The sequence below is a fragment of the Jatropha curcas genome, chromosome 9, assembly GCF_041381405.1.
Source record: "Jatropha curcas cultivar XTBG-Jc1 chromosome 9, XTBG_Jcur_1.0, whole genome shotgun sequence".
Lineage (NCBI taxonomy): Eukaryota > Viridiplantae > Streptophyta > Magnoliopsida > Malpighiales > Euphorbiaceae > Jatropha > Jatropha curcas.
In genome coordinates, this window is record NC_143159.1 from 3,500,296 (window position 1) to 3,516,704 (window position 16,409).

The 16,409-nt window shown below is 34.2% G+C and overlaps 2 protein-coding genes across 2 annotated transcripts; one reads left to right on the forward strand and one right to left on the reverse strand.

Moving 5' to 3' along the window:
- Positions 1-615: 615 nt before the first annotated feature.
- Positions 616-6,439, reverse strand: ACA1 (autoinhibited Ca2+-ATPase 1). The gene is made up of 7 exons (XM_012212838.4): positions 5,885-6,439; positions 4,641-4,695; positions 2,607-4,558; positions 2,317-2,475; positions 1,704-1,875; positions 1,304-1,602; positions 616-1,170 (listed from the first exon to the last, which is right to left on the reverse strand). Exons 1-7 carry the CDS (start codon positions 6,056-6,058, stop codon positions 922-924), a joined length of 3,060 nt encoding a protein of 1,019 aa, XP_012068228.1. The 5' UTR covers positions 6,059-6,439; the 3' UTR covers positions 616-921.
- A 6,992-nt stretch (positions 6,440-13,431) lies between these two features.
- On the forward strand, positions 13,432-14,749 carry LOC105630853 (alpha/beta-Hydrolases superfamily protein). The gene is made up of 2 exons (XM_012212837.4): positions 13,432-13,964; positions 14,041-14,749. The coding sequence occupies exons 1-2, from the start codon at positions 13,594-13,596 to the stop codon at positions 14,468-14,470; spliced, it is 801 nt and encodes a 266-aa protein (XP_012068227.1). The 5' UTR covers positions 13,432-13,593; the 3' UTR covers positions 14,471-14,749.
- The last annotated feature ends 1,660 nt before the right edge of the window (positions 14,750-16,409 follow it).

Genomic DNA, 16,409 nt, shown 5'->3' on the forward strand with positions numbered 1-16,409 from the left:
TATCAGAAGTCTAATTCGGCCATCGTGTCGTGTGTCGTTCGGCAAATTCACATCTGCAGTACTCAAAACGTCTTCGACTTCGTTATCGTGCGTTATCGCGGTCATTTGTAATGATAGATGACGGTAATAGATACGGGAATCATCCTAAAGCGAAGTTAATTAAAAAATCTGCAATACATTCTATCATGGGCAAAACTATATATGTGCATTTATCTGCTTCGGTTAAGAAAGAAAATCACATAAGCATTTTATCTGCTGAGTTTATCCCCAGTGCACTGCTAGATCCTCAAGATTTTAACAGTCTAGCACTCAAAGCTCACTTCGCAAAACTATATATACTAACATTTTTACAATTCGTAACTCTACTCTCCCATCCAAGCATGCCCTACTATTCACAAATTTTTTATGGAATTAATGATATGTGTCTCTTCTTTCTTTTTATGTACTTAGACATTGGTTTAGAATGTTAGTAGGAAATTGGTTAAACAAACGAGAACAGAATAATAAGATCAACAAAAGGTTCGCTTCGCTGCATAAAACCATATAATAATTTCTCCTAAAAACTTTAATAGTTTCTCTTTTGGTTCATGAGATGGTTTAATGGACCGCACGACATGAATAATCCTCCCCTTTTCCGAGATGATTTAATTTGGCTACACAAGCTACAGCAGTCAGTTAGAACAAGTTTGCCATGTAAATCAGATTCTGTGCTTATAATCAACATCATTTCTAAGCAGTCGAAACCAATCTTTGGCTAGACTTTCAACTTCATGTGGAAAAAAAAATTCTACAAACCCATCAATGCTACAGCTGTACGATGAGGTGATGAAAAAAATAATGATAAAGAATGGGTCATGAAAATTGCATTTCAGATGCGGGCATTTGGATGACAAGAAAAGTACCTAGCGCATTTATCAGGTATCAGTTTGATCCCGCTGGTATCATCTTTATGGCAGCTGCAATTGGCATGCCAAGGAAACCGAGGAAAATGGTAAAAAACCATTGTTGCCAACTGAGAGGAGATGTGTTTGCAAATGTACCGAGGAACTCAACAATGATAATTTGGAAGAAGACAGTGCAAGTCAGTACAGCCACAAATACGTAGTTCGTCAATATCCCTCTAAAGACATTTATCGTTTCCATTTCCCTGGAGCTTATCTCATTGAAAACCTGATAAAAGAAATCGGATTTAGCAATGTTAGTTTCAGGAAAAAGCTTTTGGAAAAGCTAACTAAGTCTTTTGGTTTGAAATACAACAAAAGAGAGCAATCTTTATTAGATTCAAATCTAAAGATGAAATTACCTGACAAAAGACAAATGCATTAAAAATAAGCGTGTTCAATATTAAATCAGAATCTGGGCCGTCAAGATGAAAAATTTCTTTTCCTCTTGTCTGAAGATACCATATCATCACAAACTGATACATCGACTGCCCCAGAATATTCCTCCACATTACATTGCTTATGAAATTTCCTTTCCTGCCAACTGGTGATCTCTTCATCAGGTCCTCTTTAGGAGGCTCTGTGGCTAGTGCTAGTGCTCCTAGAGTATCCATGATCATATTGACCCAGAGAAGTTGAACAGCAGTTAAGGGAGCATTACCTATTGGAAGGCCAGACCAAAAAATAAACGTTAATGCCATACAAAGACAATGCCTGGAAGAAAAAAAATCTGAATCACAATGTTTACTATCGGTCTGATACCTGTCAAACAGGCTGCAGAAAAGTTGACAATCAGGGCAACTACGTTAACAGTCAATTGAAACTGAACAAATTTTTGAATGTTTATATAAACTGAACGGCCCCATTTTGCCACAGTCACAATTGTGGAGAAGTTGTCATCCAAAATTATGACATCAGCACTTTCCTTTGCCACCTGCAAGACAAAAAACATTCTTCAAAATGTATATCAAACAGCTTTATGAAAATTTCAGAATGACAATAAGTACTTTGCTAAAACAAAGCACAGGGCAGACCAACATGAAAAAATTAGAGCTTCTCGTCTGAATAAATAGTGAGCGGAATAAGCATTTTTCTAATAACAAAAGTTTGGAAACACAATGGTCATCCAGCCTCAAACTTTGTATAAAGGTTCTGTGAGTTCACACGAGAAACACGGGTGGTACCTTATGTATCTCTTAGTAAATTTTTATGGTGCTGCACAGATGAGCCCTTCAACTCAAATTACATTCCATGTAGTTATACATTAAAATTTACTTAAATTGTGCCAAACTGAAGCTATAAAGAATCAACTAAATGAAGTTACTAGCACAACTCCACACATCACCTACATGCAAATATATAGAGCAGAACAAACCTCAGTTCCAGCAATGCCCATTGCAAGCCCAATGTCTGCTTCATGAAGTGCTGGAGCATCATTTGTACCATCACCAGTCACAGCAACAACTTCCCCAAAAGTTGTTCGTAGGTGCTTCACTAGCATATGCTTATCCAACGGTGAAGATCGGGCCATCACCTACAAAATGTAATACCAGAGGTTGTTTGAGAGACAAGTTCCCCACCTTTTACAGTCCATAGAAAACTGCATTTAAAGCTATATTGAAGTAAATGATCTCGAAATAATACAAATAAAACAAAAAGATGCACCTGAATTTTTGGAATAAGTTCTAGCAACTCTTCCTCGCTCTTCTCCCGGAATTCAGGTCCTTCAATTGCTATTCCCTTATCAGTCAAAATTCCACATTCTCTAGCGATGGCCTTTGCAGTTGTTATGTTGTCTCCAGTGACCATCCGCACCACAATTCCAGCTGATCTGCAAATTGCAACAGACTCCTTGACACCAGGGCGCACTGGATCTTTAATTCCCACAATACCTATGCAAGTATATCCTTTGGAAGGAATAGAGCTCTCAGCAGAGAATTCACTTCCAATTTCTAAGTAAGCAAGGCAAAGAGTTCGAAGAGCTTCACTAGCAAATTGTTCAATTGTATTCTTCAAATAATCGGTGGATGCTTCATCAAGGGGAACAACCTCACCTTCTCTGTTTATAAATTTGTCACAAGCAGCTAAAATGATTTCAGAGGCTCCCTTACAATGTGCCCGAAAACCTCCATTAGGAAGCTCTAAAACTACACCCATTCGCTTCTTTGTAGAGTTGAATGGTTCAACTTTCACAATTTTTGATTTTTCTCTTTCTTCTTGGAAATTTCCTCCAAGTAGCAGCCCCAATTCTAAAAGAGCAGTTTCAGTGGGCGAACCCAGTATCTCAACTTTGTTATCTCTATTACTAACAATTTCTCCCCCAGTGTTATTAAATATTGATTCAAGTAGAATTCTAAATGCAGAATTCGGAATTGCAGACCCAAAATTAAGAGTACTCTTGGAGCTGCTAACTTCCTTGATTTCCCCACAAATGCATGCTTTTACAACAGTCATATGGTTAGTTGTTAGTGTCCCAGTTTTGTCACTGCAGATAGTTGTGGCAGACCCCATGGTCTCACAAGCAGCTAGATGGCGAACAAGTGCCTTATCATTCATCATTTTCTTCATGGCAAAAGCAAGACTTAATGTCACAGCCAAAGGAAGGCCCTCAGGAACTGCAACCACAACAATTGTAACAGCGATAGCAAAAAATTCCAACAATGCCATAGCATCATCACCAGACCAGATCCAGTGGCTTCCTTCTTGAAGTTTATGCCTAAATAGTCCTTCCACCAGGACAGCAAATGTCACAACAGCAAAAAATAAGCCTATTTTCCCAATAACAGTGGCTACTCCATTCAATTTCACCTGAAGTGGGGTCTCATCATCTCCTCCTTCACTGAGTGTAGCCATTAGTTTACCCCACTGTGTTCTCATTCCAACAGTAGTCACAAGCATTTTGCATGCTCCATCCTGAACTTTGGTACCAGAAAGGAGAAAAGGATTAGTGGCATTTACCTGAACTGGTTCGCTCTCCCCTGTCAAACTGGATTCATTAATTAACAAAGAAAACCCAGAAACAAAAAGTCCATCCGCTGGAACCTGGTCTCCAATGGAAAGATGAACAATGTCACCAGGAAGTAAATCATAAATGGAGACCTTCTGCCTGAAGCCATCTCTAGTAGCATGAACTGATATCTTTTTCTTTTCCTTGTCTAAATCTTTGAACTGCAAAGATTGCTTATAATCACTCGTGGCAGTGACAAAAACAACAAGGAGAATACTTGCAACAATTCCAAGTCCATCATGGGCACCCTTTGGCCATCCTTCCATAGCTATGCCAACAATAAGGGACACAAAGGCACAAACACCAAGTATCATAAGTGTCATATCTTGAAGGGCTTCCCAAACAAAAACAAAGAAACCCCGGGGTGGGCTTTCAGTGAATTTATTTACTCCATGAATTTCCCTCCTTTTGTTTAGCAAATCCTCAGAAGTTGAAATGCCATCAGCAATTGACGTGGAGAGTTTGTCAGCAATACCCTCCACGCCGTCATGAATTTTCAGTTTCTTTACATCATGTCCTTCAACAATTGATGCCAACTCGTCAGCACAAATTTTAAAACCGGCAGATTCAACCTCTTCAGGTACAGTGTAGTCATTGGACAAATTAAGACCTGAGAGTAATCAAGGAAAAGGTCAACATGGTAGGCTAACCCATCAAATGCACAGAGTTTTACAGAAGTAATGAATTCTCACAATGGATAAACTGAAGAGCTGCTTTTGAGACCAAAACTGCAACTCGAAGCTTCTCCTGAAATTTAGAGATGAAAAACAAGAATATGACGGACATGAGAAAGTAATTTTACTTGTCTGAAAGAATTATTCTTATAGTTTGGTGCCTTCAACAGATTTATTTGATTTTAATTTCAGTGTCATGACAGGCAATATTTATTTGATTTTAATTTCAATCTCATATCATACAGTAAACTGAGGGACCATTAATAGGCTAAACAAATTCGTTTAGAAACATTAACCAAAATATTTTCTGGAAATAGCAACGATAATAATCTCAACAAAGCTTTCTTCCTGTCAGAACAGCCAGTCCAAGTTTTATCACAGAGCATCAACAGCGCAAGGCATTTCGAAAGAATAATATTGTTACTATATTATGTAACAAATGACTCACGAGAGAAACCTATTTTCTCACAATCTTCATAATCAACCCAGATCGTGTTCAAATATACTTATAGGTTTGATATCTGTAATTATAATTTTGTGTTGCGAATGTAGGTCATAAGAAATGTCAATTAGACTAAGCAGGAGACTCGGAGTAAGTTGCCAAACAGTTCCACAGGACCATCTCATTCTCAATCATTATTTGGAAGCCTTAAATTTCAATTTCCCTTTTTGAAGCATCCGCGTAAGGAAAACTTAGGCGATCAAGGGGCTAGGGCAACGCAAATAGCTGGCAAGAGTCGCTTCAAATTAAATTAACCAGAAGATAGATGAAATATCAAATTAACTGATTGCTTACAAGAGACGCTTCAAATTAGATGATAGGAAGAAAATTTATAAAAGGAAAACAAATTAATATAGTTAGTACCAGGAAATCCAAAATTTTAGTAAACATTAAAAAACCTCATTAACTGTAACTGATTAATGGGAACACAAAGAACAAAATAATAATAAAATAGAAAGTAAGCCAATCTGATTGTTAAGTATGGTAAGATAAAATCCTTAAAAGCTAAATCAATCATTTTTTTATATAAAAAAAAAAAATGAATGAATCAAGAATCAATCCGAATTGGTCAACGCGGGAAGCACTTTTGAGTACTTAAGTCTATCAAGGAGACCTGAGAATGAAATTTTGAATCGCAATAACAGAACACGTTATTTCATTTTTATTATTATTATTATTATTTTCCTTTTAACTCAGATTTAAGTTTTCCTTCCTTAGATTTTGACGGCAAGCAAACAACAGAATATAGAGAGAGGAATACCTGATTGGAGCGACGGATGGCTTCGGCCTCAAAGCGTTTAGAGAGATTAGCAGTGAAACGAAACCTCCGTTTCCGATTCTTCACTAACCAGCAAAGCTTTCTCCATCTCTGCAATGCTTCCTCCGATGAGTTCTTAGGCTTAACTTCAAAGTTTTGAATCAAATAGCTCTCCATCAAACAAAATGATTTTTGTATTCTTCCACTATTCTCACTTGACAAAATCCTGACCTCTCGCCTTGTCCGAAGCAGTAAATATAGCTCTAAACTTTCTAAGATAAGCTAAGAACCAGAAGATATTTTGATTTGATAAAATTCTCAAGCAATGATTTATTCCTTCGGCACCTAACGTTCCCCTTTCAATAAAGAAAGAAAAGTATAAAGAAGACCAAACTTGGCCTTCAGGATTCAAAGTAGACAACTATAGATGTAGAGATCTATACCCAAATACCAAGCAGCGATAAAAGAGAAATGGAAGTCAAAGTTCTGGTATGCAACAGGTGACCGGAAGGAGAGGTGACTTCCTGGTCCGAAGAGAGAGAGAGAAGGAGATCTTGGTTTGCCGCGTGAAACAGGGCGCTGCTCTCCAATTACTAGTAATTACGCGTTTCAAGCATGTGTGTTACTGACCAACAGGATTCTGACAGAGTGTCCCATTTATGTGGTCCCACTTCGTTTAATTAATTTATATCTCGGCGGGCGCGGGCGGGCTGTTTTAGGCGGATCTTTTTCTATTTGTGTTTTGTTTTTGTCTCTTCTTTTTCCCTTTTTTACATCATCAGTCAAAGAGGAACTTGTTGACACGTTTCCGCTTAGGAGATTAGAGAAGTCCTAATAAGTTACATTAAGTGCTACAGTTGATGGGTAATGATGACAGGTAACTTCGTGAATCATTTTGGGTTTTTTAAGTGGACAAAATAAAGTAGAGATTATGAAATATTTTCAAAATCAGTTAATAAAAAAATAAAAATATAATGTTTTTATTAATTATAGTTTCACTAAATAATATCCAAAGATATTATTAACAATGTTTTTAAACAATTAATTGAATGATAAAAAATTTAATATCCCAATAATATAAGAAGTCGATTCAAAATATTTATCAACATGTATCTCTCTTTGTATAAAGTGGTGCCCTTTGATAGTTGAACACAGGCCCTGACAGAGAACGACATTCTGTTCAGCTATAGAACGACAACGTGTAAAATGTAAAGGACTCAACAAGAACATCGTTTAATTCAATAAAACAACTTGTCCGTAAGACCGTAACGCCGTAACCGAGTTCCGGCATTAAACCCACATGTCATCGAACGACCACTTGATGAAGTGGAATATTACCTTTTCTGGTTGCAGGGTGGACTTAAAAAAGGCCCATGGATATGTTGAAAGAGGTTGTCCAAACCGAATGGGCATTTCAAGTTCGGTGTAGGCTTTAACACGAGCCTAACAAAATCCTGGATTTATATCAAGTGGACTCATTATAAAGTAAGAAACTGTTCGTGTACATGAGGAATTGGAGGGCCCATATAATGAATTTTGACCCACCGAGTATGAGAAGAATTCTTCTCATTCTTTTATTATTTTGCCCTGCTACGCTCAGGACCAGGTATGGAGTAATACTACTCAAAGGTCTCAAGCTCGATTTGCAATCACTCGTTATATTTCTTCAAATGCTCAATAATATGTCGAATTTGTTAGGGGATTCTCTGACACAAAATTCCACAACTTTGACAGGCACAGCTATAAGATAAAAAGAAGATAACGTAAGATAACAGATGAAATAGTTAGCAAACAGGAAGCGAAATAGGACATAATGGTATCCCCACCTATGATTATGAATTTAACCACAGAGAGAACATATATGTACGCGTGCAAAGCCAATCTAATCAAACCTACCTACTTATAGCTTGCAATTAATCTACGGAATGTACTTCTCTTGTCTTCTTTATCCCTCTTCTTCTTGTTCTAGTTCGAGTTAATTTGCTTTTTGAGCTATTTCTACACAGGTTCCTATTAGATAGAATTTGCTTTCTAGCAGACACCCACATATTAAAAAAATCCAAACAAATTTATTTTCTTTTATATATGTGTAATTTTTGTAGAATAAACGAAATTCTACAAAATATATATAAAAAAAATAGTACTTATTCTTTTGTATTATCAGACACTTCTTTTTATGCCTGAAGACAAAAAAAAAAAAAAAAAAATGGGGGGGACAAAATGACAAGAACAGTAATATGTATGTTTAATTAGGTTTCCAAGTTTCAGGGAAATGGAAAACACGTTTTTTATGTTAGAAGAAAAAATAAAAAAGGAAGTAGCAAATCTTAATTGTTCCTCAAGAAAATAAAGCAAAAACCCACTAATTAAAAGGGGTGGAAAAAATAATTTCATAAGACATCAAATCATTGAAACTTTGAAGGTTAAAAGAGAAAAGAAGGAAAACCCTAAATCATATTCTGAGAAAGTAAGGCACTAACCCACATTGGATCCGAAGTGGTATCAACCACGCGTGACAAAAAAGGGAAATTTTAGACTCTTTCTTTATTTTAATATTATCCTTTTAGCAGTGGAAAGGAAGGAATAAGGAATGAATGATAGATAAAACGATGTCGATTCCTGTACAGAAATGACTTTGTCGAAAATTAAATTCACTTCGCTTCTGTATTGTAATAATCTCATAGACAATCATATACAAACTGACTGACTCCAATCACTTCACTTTTTCCACTGACTTGGAATCCAATAACAACCGTTGATCCTTTATTTAAATACTTAATTAGGTTTAGTTCTGTCCGTTGATTTTTATTCCCGTTTTTTGGTGGATAACTTCTTTGCAAAAATCAATTTACAACTTTCTTGAATTTTCATGATAGATGGAAAACAAATCAATAAAAGAAATTATATGCTATAGTATTTTGAAATGGAAGGGAGAGTGAGAGACCGTTGAGCTTAATTATTAATTTAGTAATATTAGAATCATCTTTCTTTTTCTTTTTTTTAAGCTAAGTTCAAGTTTAAACTTTTGCCAGTATAAAATTATTAGATAAAAAAGAGAGAGAGAGAGAGTCGATATTAGATAAAACAAATTCGAAATATTTGGGAAAAAGGTGTCAACTTTAATAACAAATGAATACATAAATTATAAATTTGTTAAATTTTCAATTATCATGTCAAATTCATTTTTCCAGTCCACTTAGAAGTAAATTGTTCATACTAATTTCAATAAATCTCCAAAAGAAAATTCCTTTATAATTTAATTAAGCCCAAAAATAAAATTTTGATCAATAATATATATATAAAAAAAAAAAAAACTATTTCAATGAGATGGTAGTTACGCATCTCATCATATCATATTATATTAGATAATATGATTAGTTACATATCTCTCTCCATCAAGTCCTTTCTATTCTAACATAGACAAGGTCGAGAATATGAGTAGATGCTAAATTAAAAAGTAAAGAAAAAGAAAAAGAAAAAGAAAAGAAAGAATGAAAAAAAAAAGGTAAATCTATGGATAGATAAGATAAGCTTAATGGCTCATCGTGTTCATACCAATTGGAAGACTCCATATAAGGAAAATGGTCTCCACAAGGTTGTACATAAGTTAAAATAAGTCAATCATCTTCCTTTCTCTCTAGTGTATCAAAAGCTAAGTTTTAGTTTAAGGTTGCCACTGTTAGTCATTGATAACTCCTAATTTTCACTCTAATTATTCATGATCTTTTATTCGTTTTTAATAAATTTTTCCTCTAATATATTTGTTTTTTCTTTTTTCTTTTTTTTTTTTTTGTTATTGTTGCTTTTGTCTGCATATTTGGAGTTTTTTTTATCTCTTCTTCCGTGAGGGTTTTGTTATTTAAAGGAATATAAATAATTCTTTTATTTTGTTAAAATATCAAAGAACTCTCTATTAGTTATGATAGTAAGTTCTATGTCCGATCTGATTAAGTATTTGTAATACTTGATATTATTATTACTGATGAGTTTATATACACAATCAATGGATAAAAAATATTTTTAAATAATTATTTTTTACTCATAAAAAGAAACTTATACCTTTAGCCTTTAGGCCTTGTTTGGTTAGGGACAATGATGAATTCAGACTTTAAGGTTGAGGGGCTAAAAACAGATTTTTAAAAATTAAGGGGCCAAATGAAAAATTTTCACAATTTTATAAGGTAAATATTTAAAATATTTTGGACCCTGCGAGGACGCTAGACTAAAAAGTGCGACTTTCAAATAGGAAGTGCATGAACTCTTTTTGTTTAATTTGTATTATCAATTCACTTGTTGGGGAACTAATTTGGAGAGAGATAGAAAAGTTGCGCTTCAGTACTGTAATGAATTTATGAATTTATTATTTAATAATTATTAAAGTTTAAGTTTTAAGTACATTTTGCACTCAAAAAAGTTTTTGAATACATTTCTATGGATATTATTTTTCTCTTATAACTTGATATATGTAAAATTTACTTTTCAAGAAATTAATTCACACTAAACACATTCAAGCATACCAAATAAATTCATAATTTCCTGTGTATCAAAATATAGTCTAGTGGTAAGTGCATTTACGACCTGACTATAAATCCAAGTTCAAATTTTCTACCTATACCCAAAAAAAAAAAAAAAAATTCATAGATTTCTTGAAAGAAAATACAAATAAATAACCAATGTTTTTAAAATTTCTTGCATGTCATTGTTCAGTAATATTCTTACGTTGGTCATGGGGGACCCAGCACCCTATTAACTTATCTGCAACTTTCCAACTTTGTGTCTTCATAATCATATGCTGTGATCTCCTTCTATATAATATTTTCCTATCTGACAAAACCTAAATGGGTTCTCAAGCTGGTGCGATGGTTACACTAAAGCATAAATATACCTTTTATCTGCATTCTTTTTCATCGTAATTGGCAGTTGCAAATGCCACTAGTTTTCCTACCAGCACATATGCCCAAACGCCATTAAAGCCAATAATGTCACTATAGATTTTAGCAGCAATTGCTGATAAAGATATATACAAACCCTAATAAGCAAAAGGGCATATAAGATTTGATATAAATATATACACAACAAAAAATAAATCCCATATCTATATCACTCATATTTGGTTTGACTCCAAAATAATAAGATAAGATTATGAGGAGAAAAACAAAAAGGGTGAAATTATCTAGTTTCAGTGGATTACCCTATAGGACTTTCACATGGATTGGTGCTTATTTGTGCCAGATGTTACTCTACTCCTCTCTACCAATTACTAATTAAGCGCTAATTAAGTTGCTGTCAGCAATAGTGGACAAGGAATTGAAAACTTGATGAAGACTGAAGCATGCACATAATGAATTATAAGTTTTGAAAAGATATATATCTTGTAAGAAATCATTTTCCTTTTACTAATAGAATTTTTGTTTTTAGATTCAAATTTCGTTTAACACGAGTGATTTCAACTTTAAAGTAAACTAGTAGAAAATAGTGCTTGGCATTGCCAATCTTTGTCAAAGAAGAGAAAAATTTTCAAAAGAACAGTGGAGAAGAGAGTGGAGAAGTCAATTCTGCGACCAATGGGCTGGATGCGGCTACAAGAAAAAGATGGACCATATAAAATTATATTATTATAGTAGATAGATGAAGGCCACCACCAAACCAATTGAATCAGATTCCTGTACGTGGACCTGCTTTTATTTCTCTTCTATGTGCATGTATTACTCAATACGAGATGGAGATTCTGTATAAAACATGGAACATTGACGCTCAGCTACAGCTTGTAATAAGGTAACGATCTCATCAACAACAATAACAATTAATGTTAGGCTAACCAGACATGGTGTGACTGCTTTTCTTGTTTATGTACAGAGTGAAAAATACAAGAATTTTCACCAAGTTGATAAGTAAAAGAAAAATTTATTTGGACCTGTTATAAAAAAATTAACATTAATGCTCATGCCTTATACTCTATTACATCCACATGTTAATCAGTCCAGTGATTCTTTAGCGGTAATCATTACTTAACGTCAGCGATACTATGTTGTCTTATGATGTGGTTTTTGGTTCAATAATTTTCGTTTGTAACAAAGTAGAAGGCTTGAAATATTGCCATTAATTATATGTGGCATGTTACAGAAGCAGGTAGAGGTAATCAACAAACTGTCAACCAAAGGGAGCACATCAAATAAAGATAGGGCATAGAGGGGTCCCCTTAATGTCTTCCACTCTTGCATGAGAAAAATAATAATTTCGAATATACTTGCTTCTTTCTTTCTGTAAAGGATAGGGTTCAAAATCAAAAGTTACATGCTGATGTCATCACTATCCACGTGTCATCCTGACACGTTTCTCTAATTAAACGGTTCCTATGTTTGCTTTCAACTATTATATATGGCAAATTGATCTGGTGGAGCATTTTGACCTATTTTACAAACGTTGTGTAACGCTGAAGTTATTTTAGATATAATAGGAAAATATAAAATAAAATTAAATAGAGATATATACAAATTTTTGGTCACAACTAATTGCAGAGTATCTGATGATAATGTAGGTTTAAAATCTTGATTCATTTGGAAAAGATCTCTCTTAATAGAGTATCATTAAAAAAGAAACACAGCCCTGTTTTGAACAAACAGACAAAAGTGGTATCAAGCTTCATTTTCATGAAATTGGAGCGCAGGCAAAAGCATTCTTTTTTTTTTTTTTTTTTTTGATGGTAACAGGCAAAAGCATTCTTGATAGCTCTGCACTCCGCAGTGTGGATTATCAATGGGCACTTTGGTCCAAAAATATTCGAAGTTGTGCAGCCGACACCGCACATCAAATAAGTTAACCGCATGTAATAATAATGTAAATAACTAAATATTCACTTAATCTTATTTTTTAAGAGAATGTGTTTAGTACTGTAAATGTAACTGGTTGGTCAAAGAAATATCCAGAGTTCCTATGGCTCCTATGACTTCTACTTAAATTTATATTTTCATCTTTATAAAAATAAGATGTCATATCAATTTGATCAATAATTCAATTAGTTATTGAAATATTCATTCTTTTATAAAATGTTTATTTTTAATTAACTATTTATTTATTTATTTTAACTAATTAACTAAAAATTAGTTTATCGGTAATATTCTCTTAATTCACATTATTTTCTATCATTATATGTTAATAGATAAAATTAACATCACACGTACAGTCGAGCTAAAATAATTATTTTGAGAAGCCATTTAAACTTTTAAAAGGATCAAGTATAACTTTTTTATATTTTCAAATATTAAAATTTCATTTTAATAAGAATTAAAAAAAATTATTTTATTTTTATTTTTTTTATAAAATTAAAATGATTTAATCATTTTTTTTTACTCTTTCAAAAGTTCAAAATTGTCAAATTTAATTGAAAAGAGGGACTAAGTTTTCTTGAAATAAAAATTAAAGTATTCCATGCTGATAGATAGAAATTCAGGGAGCTTCGGAGCAAAATTAGTCAAACATGCGTGTACAAGATAAGAAGTAGCGCACCCTACCATTAAACAAATATAAATAGCATATCAAGCATGCATCCGTAGGCAGTAGACAATAAAACTAACACCACGCCCACACCTACCCAATTAAGCTACAATTATTTATACAAACAGTCCTTTCAACTTTTTTTTTTCTCTCTCTCTCTCAGACAGTTTTTCCTCCAAGCGTCCTTCTACTTCTCCGTTGTCTCAAAGCTTCTCAAAATGGGCACCTCTCTTTTGGAAGCTCTCAACGTCCGTGTGGTCGGCTCCGGCGAGAAAATCCTTGTTCTCGCCCATGGAATCGGCACTGACCAATCAGCTTGGCAACGCATTCTTCCATTTTTCACTCAAAACTACAGTGTAATCCTCTACGACCTCGTTTGCGCCGGCAGTGTCAATCCGGGTTACTTCGATTTTAGAAGATATACGACTCTCGACGCTTTCGTTGACGACTTACTTTACATTCTTGACGCTCTTCGCGTCCATCGCTGTGCCTACGTTGGTCACTCCGTCTCCGCTATGATTGGCCTTTTAGCTTCCATTAAACGCCCTGAACTCTTCTCCAAACTCATCCTCATCGGCGCTTCTCCAAGGTAAAATTCAATTTACTCAATCTTACTTGTTAATTTTATGTTTGATTTAAGTCTTTCTTAAATTTTGTGCTTTTAGGTTCTTGAATGACGTAGATTACCATGGAGGATTCGAGAGAGCTGATATAGAGAATGTTTTCGCTGCAATGGAAGCGAATTACGAAGCTTGGGTCAACGGTTTTGCACCGTTGGCCGTGGGAGCAGATGTGCCGGCTGCCGTTAGAGAATTTAGCCGGACGCTTTTCAATATGAGACCTGATATAACATTATTTGTGTCAAGAACCGTTTTTAACAGCGATCTAAGAGGGATATTAGGCTTAGTCAAAGCACCTTGTTGCATAATTCAGACAGCTAGGGATGTGTCCGTACCAGCATCGGTAGCCGAGTATTTGAAGAGTCATTTAGGTGGCCGGAGCACGGTGGAGATATTAAGAACGGAAGGTCATTTACCACATTTGAGTGCTCCAGGGCTATTGGCCCAAGTTCTCCGTCGAGCCCTTTCTCGATGAGAGAAGTACAAGTACTGTACTGTATTTCAATTTCAAGTGCGTTTGTTTGTTTGGCGATTGGGCTAAGTCTAGAGTTGCTACAGTATTGCTATTAGGCGGGGTCCAAGCCATAAAAAAAAAAATTGTAATGGGAGTGGTAGATGGTGACATCTGGCGAATAATTTGTGGTCGTTAGTAATTTTGCAAATCGGGATTATATGTCAAATGTATATCCGATATGATATTTTTCGAAAGGATAAGAATAGCCACGTGATAATCACGTGCTGACTATACTGTTTATTTCCTTTTGTTTTGATAGTATTTCTGATAAATTTTCGCTAATATAATAATGAGGTAAAATTTAATTTTTCAAGCCTCCAATTCCATATAAGAAATTAATAATTTCTTCCACTTTTCTACGATAAAAGACGCCGGTATTTGAAATTTTGTGGATGAGGGAATATTTATTTGTCTGTGGGAAGCCCCAAGCAATTGTACTGACCCACCGGTTGATGATGGGCCTTCAAGGGCTCTGAGAGAGATTCTTCGTCTTTAGAGGACAACCATCTGATTCTTTGATTCCGGATGACTCTTGTCTCTGTTGGATAATTGATAGTCTAGATAAACGGATTTAATGATCAACTGCTTGTTTTGAGAACCAAACAGAAAAGCCTTTCCAACCATTTTCCATTTAGTCAATTTATGGACTGTTTTATGTGTTGGATGCATACACCAAATACAAACAAATCGTTGCCTAATCTAACAAATTATTTTCATCTACCAATTTTGTTTTTCTTTCGCAATATGATAAAATTGTCCTCATGGCATGAAATTAATTTAATTTGGTTTATCATATTTAATTTGTTAATAAACACTATTGTGATTATTATTTAAGTATATTGATTTCAATAAAATAATTATTGTATAGTTTCTCTGATAATTTAATTAAATTATTAATGAATTGACTAAATAATCATGACTATTCTGTCAAACTGTGATGTGATTTTATTGAAGATAAGAGTGGTTGTTGATTGAGGAAATTAGTAGGTGATTTTGTTGAAAACACAAATTAAATATCACAAACTGTTTGTATAAAGTTTGGACAGTTTCTCTTTTTTGCATTATTGTATTTGCATATATTGAAATATTTGGAGAAGCACAGTACTTACAATTCGTAGACAAGAAAATGTAAAGTGATACTTTCTGTCTTTTGCAGAAGGGTAAAACTTCTATTGGGTAAATCTTTACCCTGTCCTTTCTGTCTAACATATCATACCCAAGAATCGACCTCTGGGTAAGAAAATTGTTTGATGCCTGTGGAGGAGACAGTGTCCTACAAGCTTCCCCACATGCTGCAAAGCAATAGCATAGCCACGAGGAACTACTAAAGAAAGAAAAGTTCAAAAAAAGCCAATACAAATGAAGCGTTTTGATAAGAACTTTTGGCCCAGAAAACTCGAGGAAAGTTATGGGCTTAACTACAGGTGTAGGTGTCTAGTTTAGAATCAAGCCATGGCTAATATAGTTTTCTATATTTGGAGATAGTGGTAAAAATTAAGAAATAATAATAATAATAATAAGAAATTGGAGGTTTTGTGTCGAGAAGGAAGTGGTCAAATTTGGTGGCTTAACTTTGTTTGGTAGTTAGATGATAGTAATTTTGGTTTGTGAGATTGAGTGATGTTTGGGAAGCCAAATCTCCAAATTTTTAGCCATATGCTTTTTGTACCTTAAATAATAAAACCCTCTTCTCCAAAATAATAATAATAATAAAACCCACAATTCTTTTTGTTTCTAATGTCAAATGACGCACAAATCATTATATGGAGGCTTAAACTCTGCTTTGTACTATGTCTATTCAGTTAATAATAGATTAATTTTATGAGTATAAAAATTCATTATATTAAATTAAGCTTTATGAATAATATTTTATAATTAAAGACGAAATTAATGATATAAT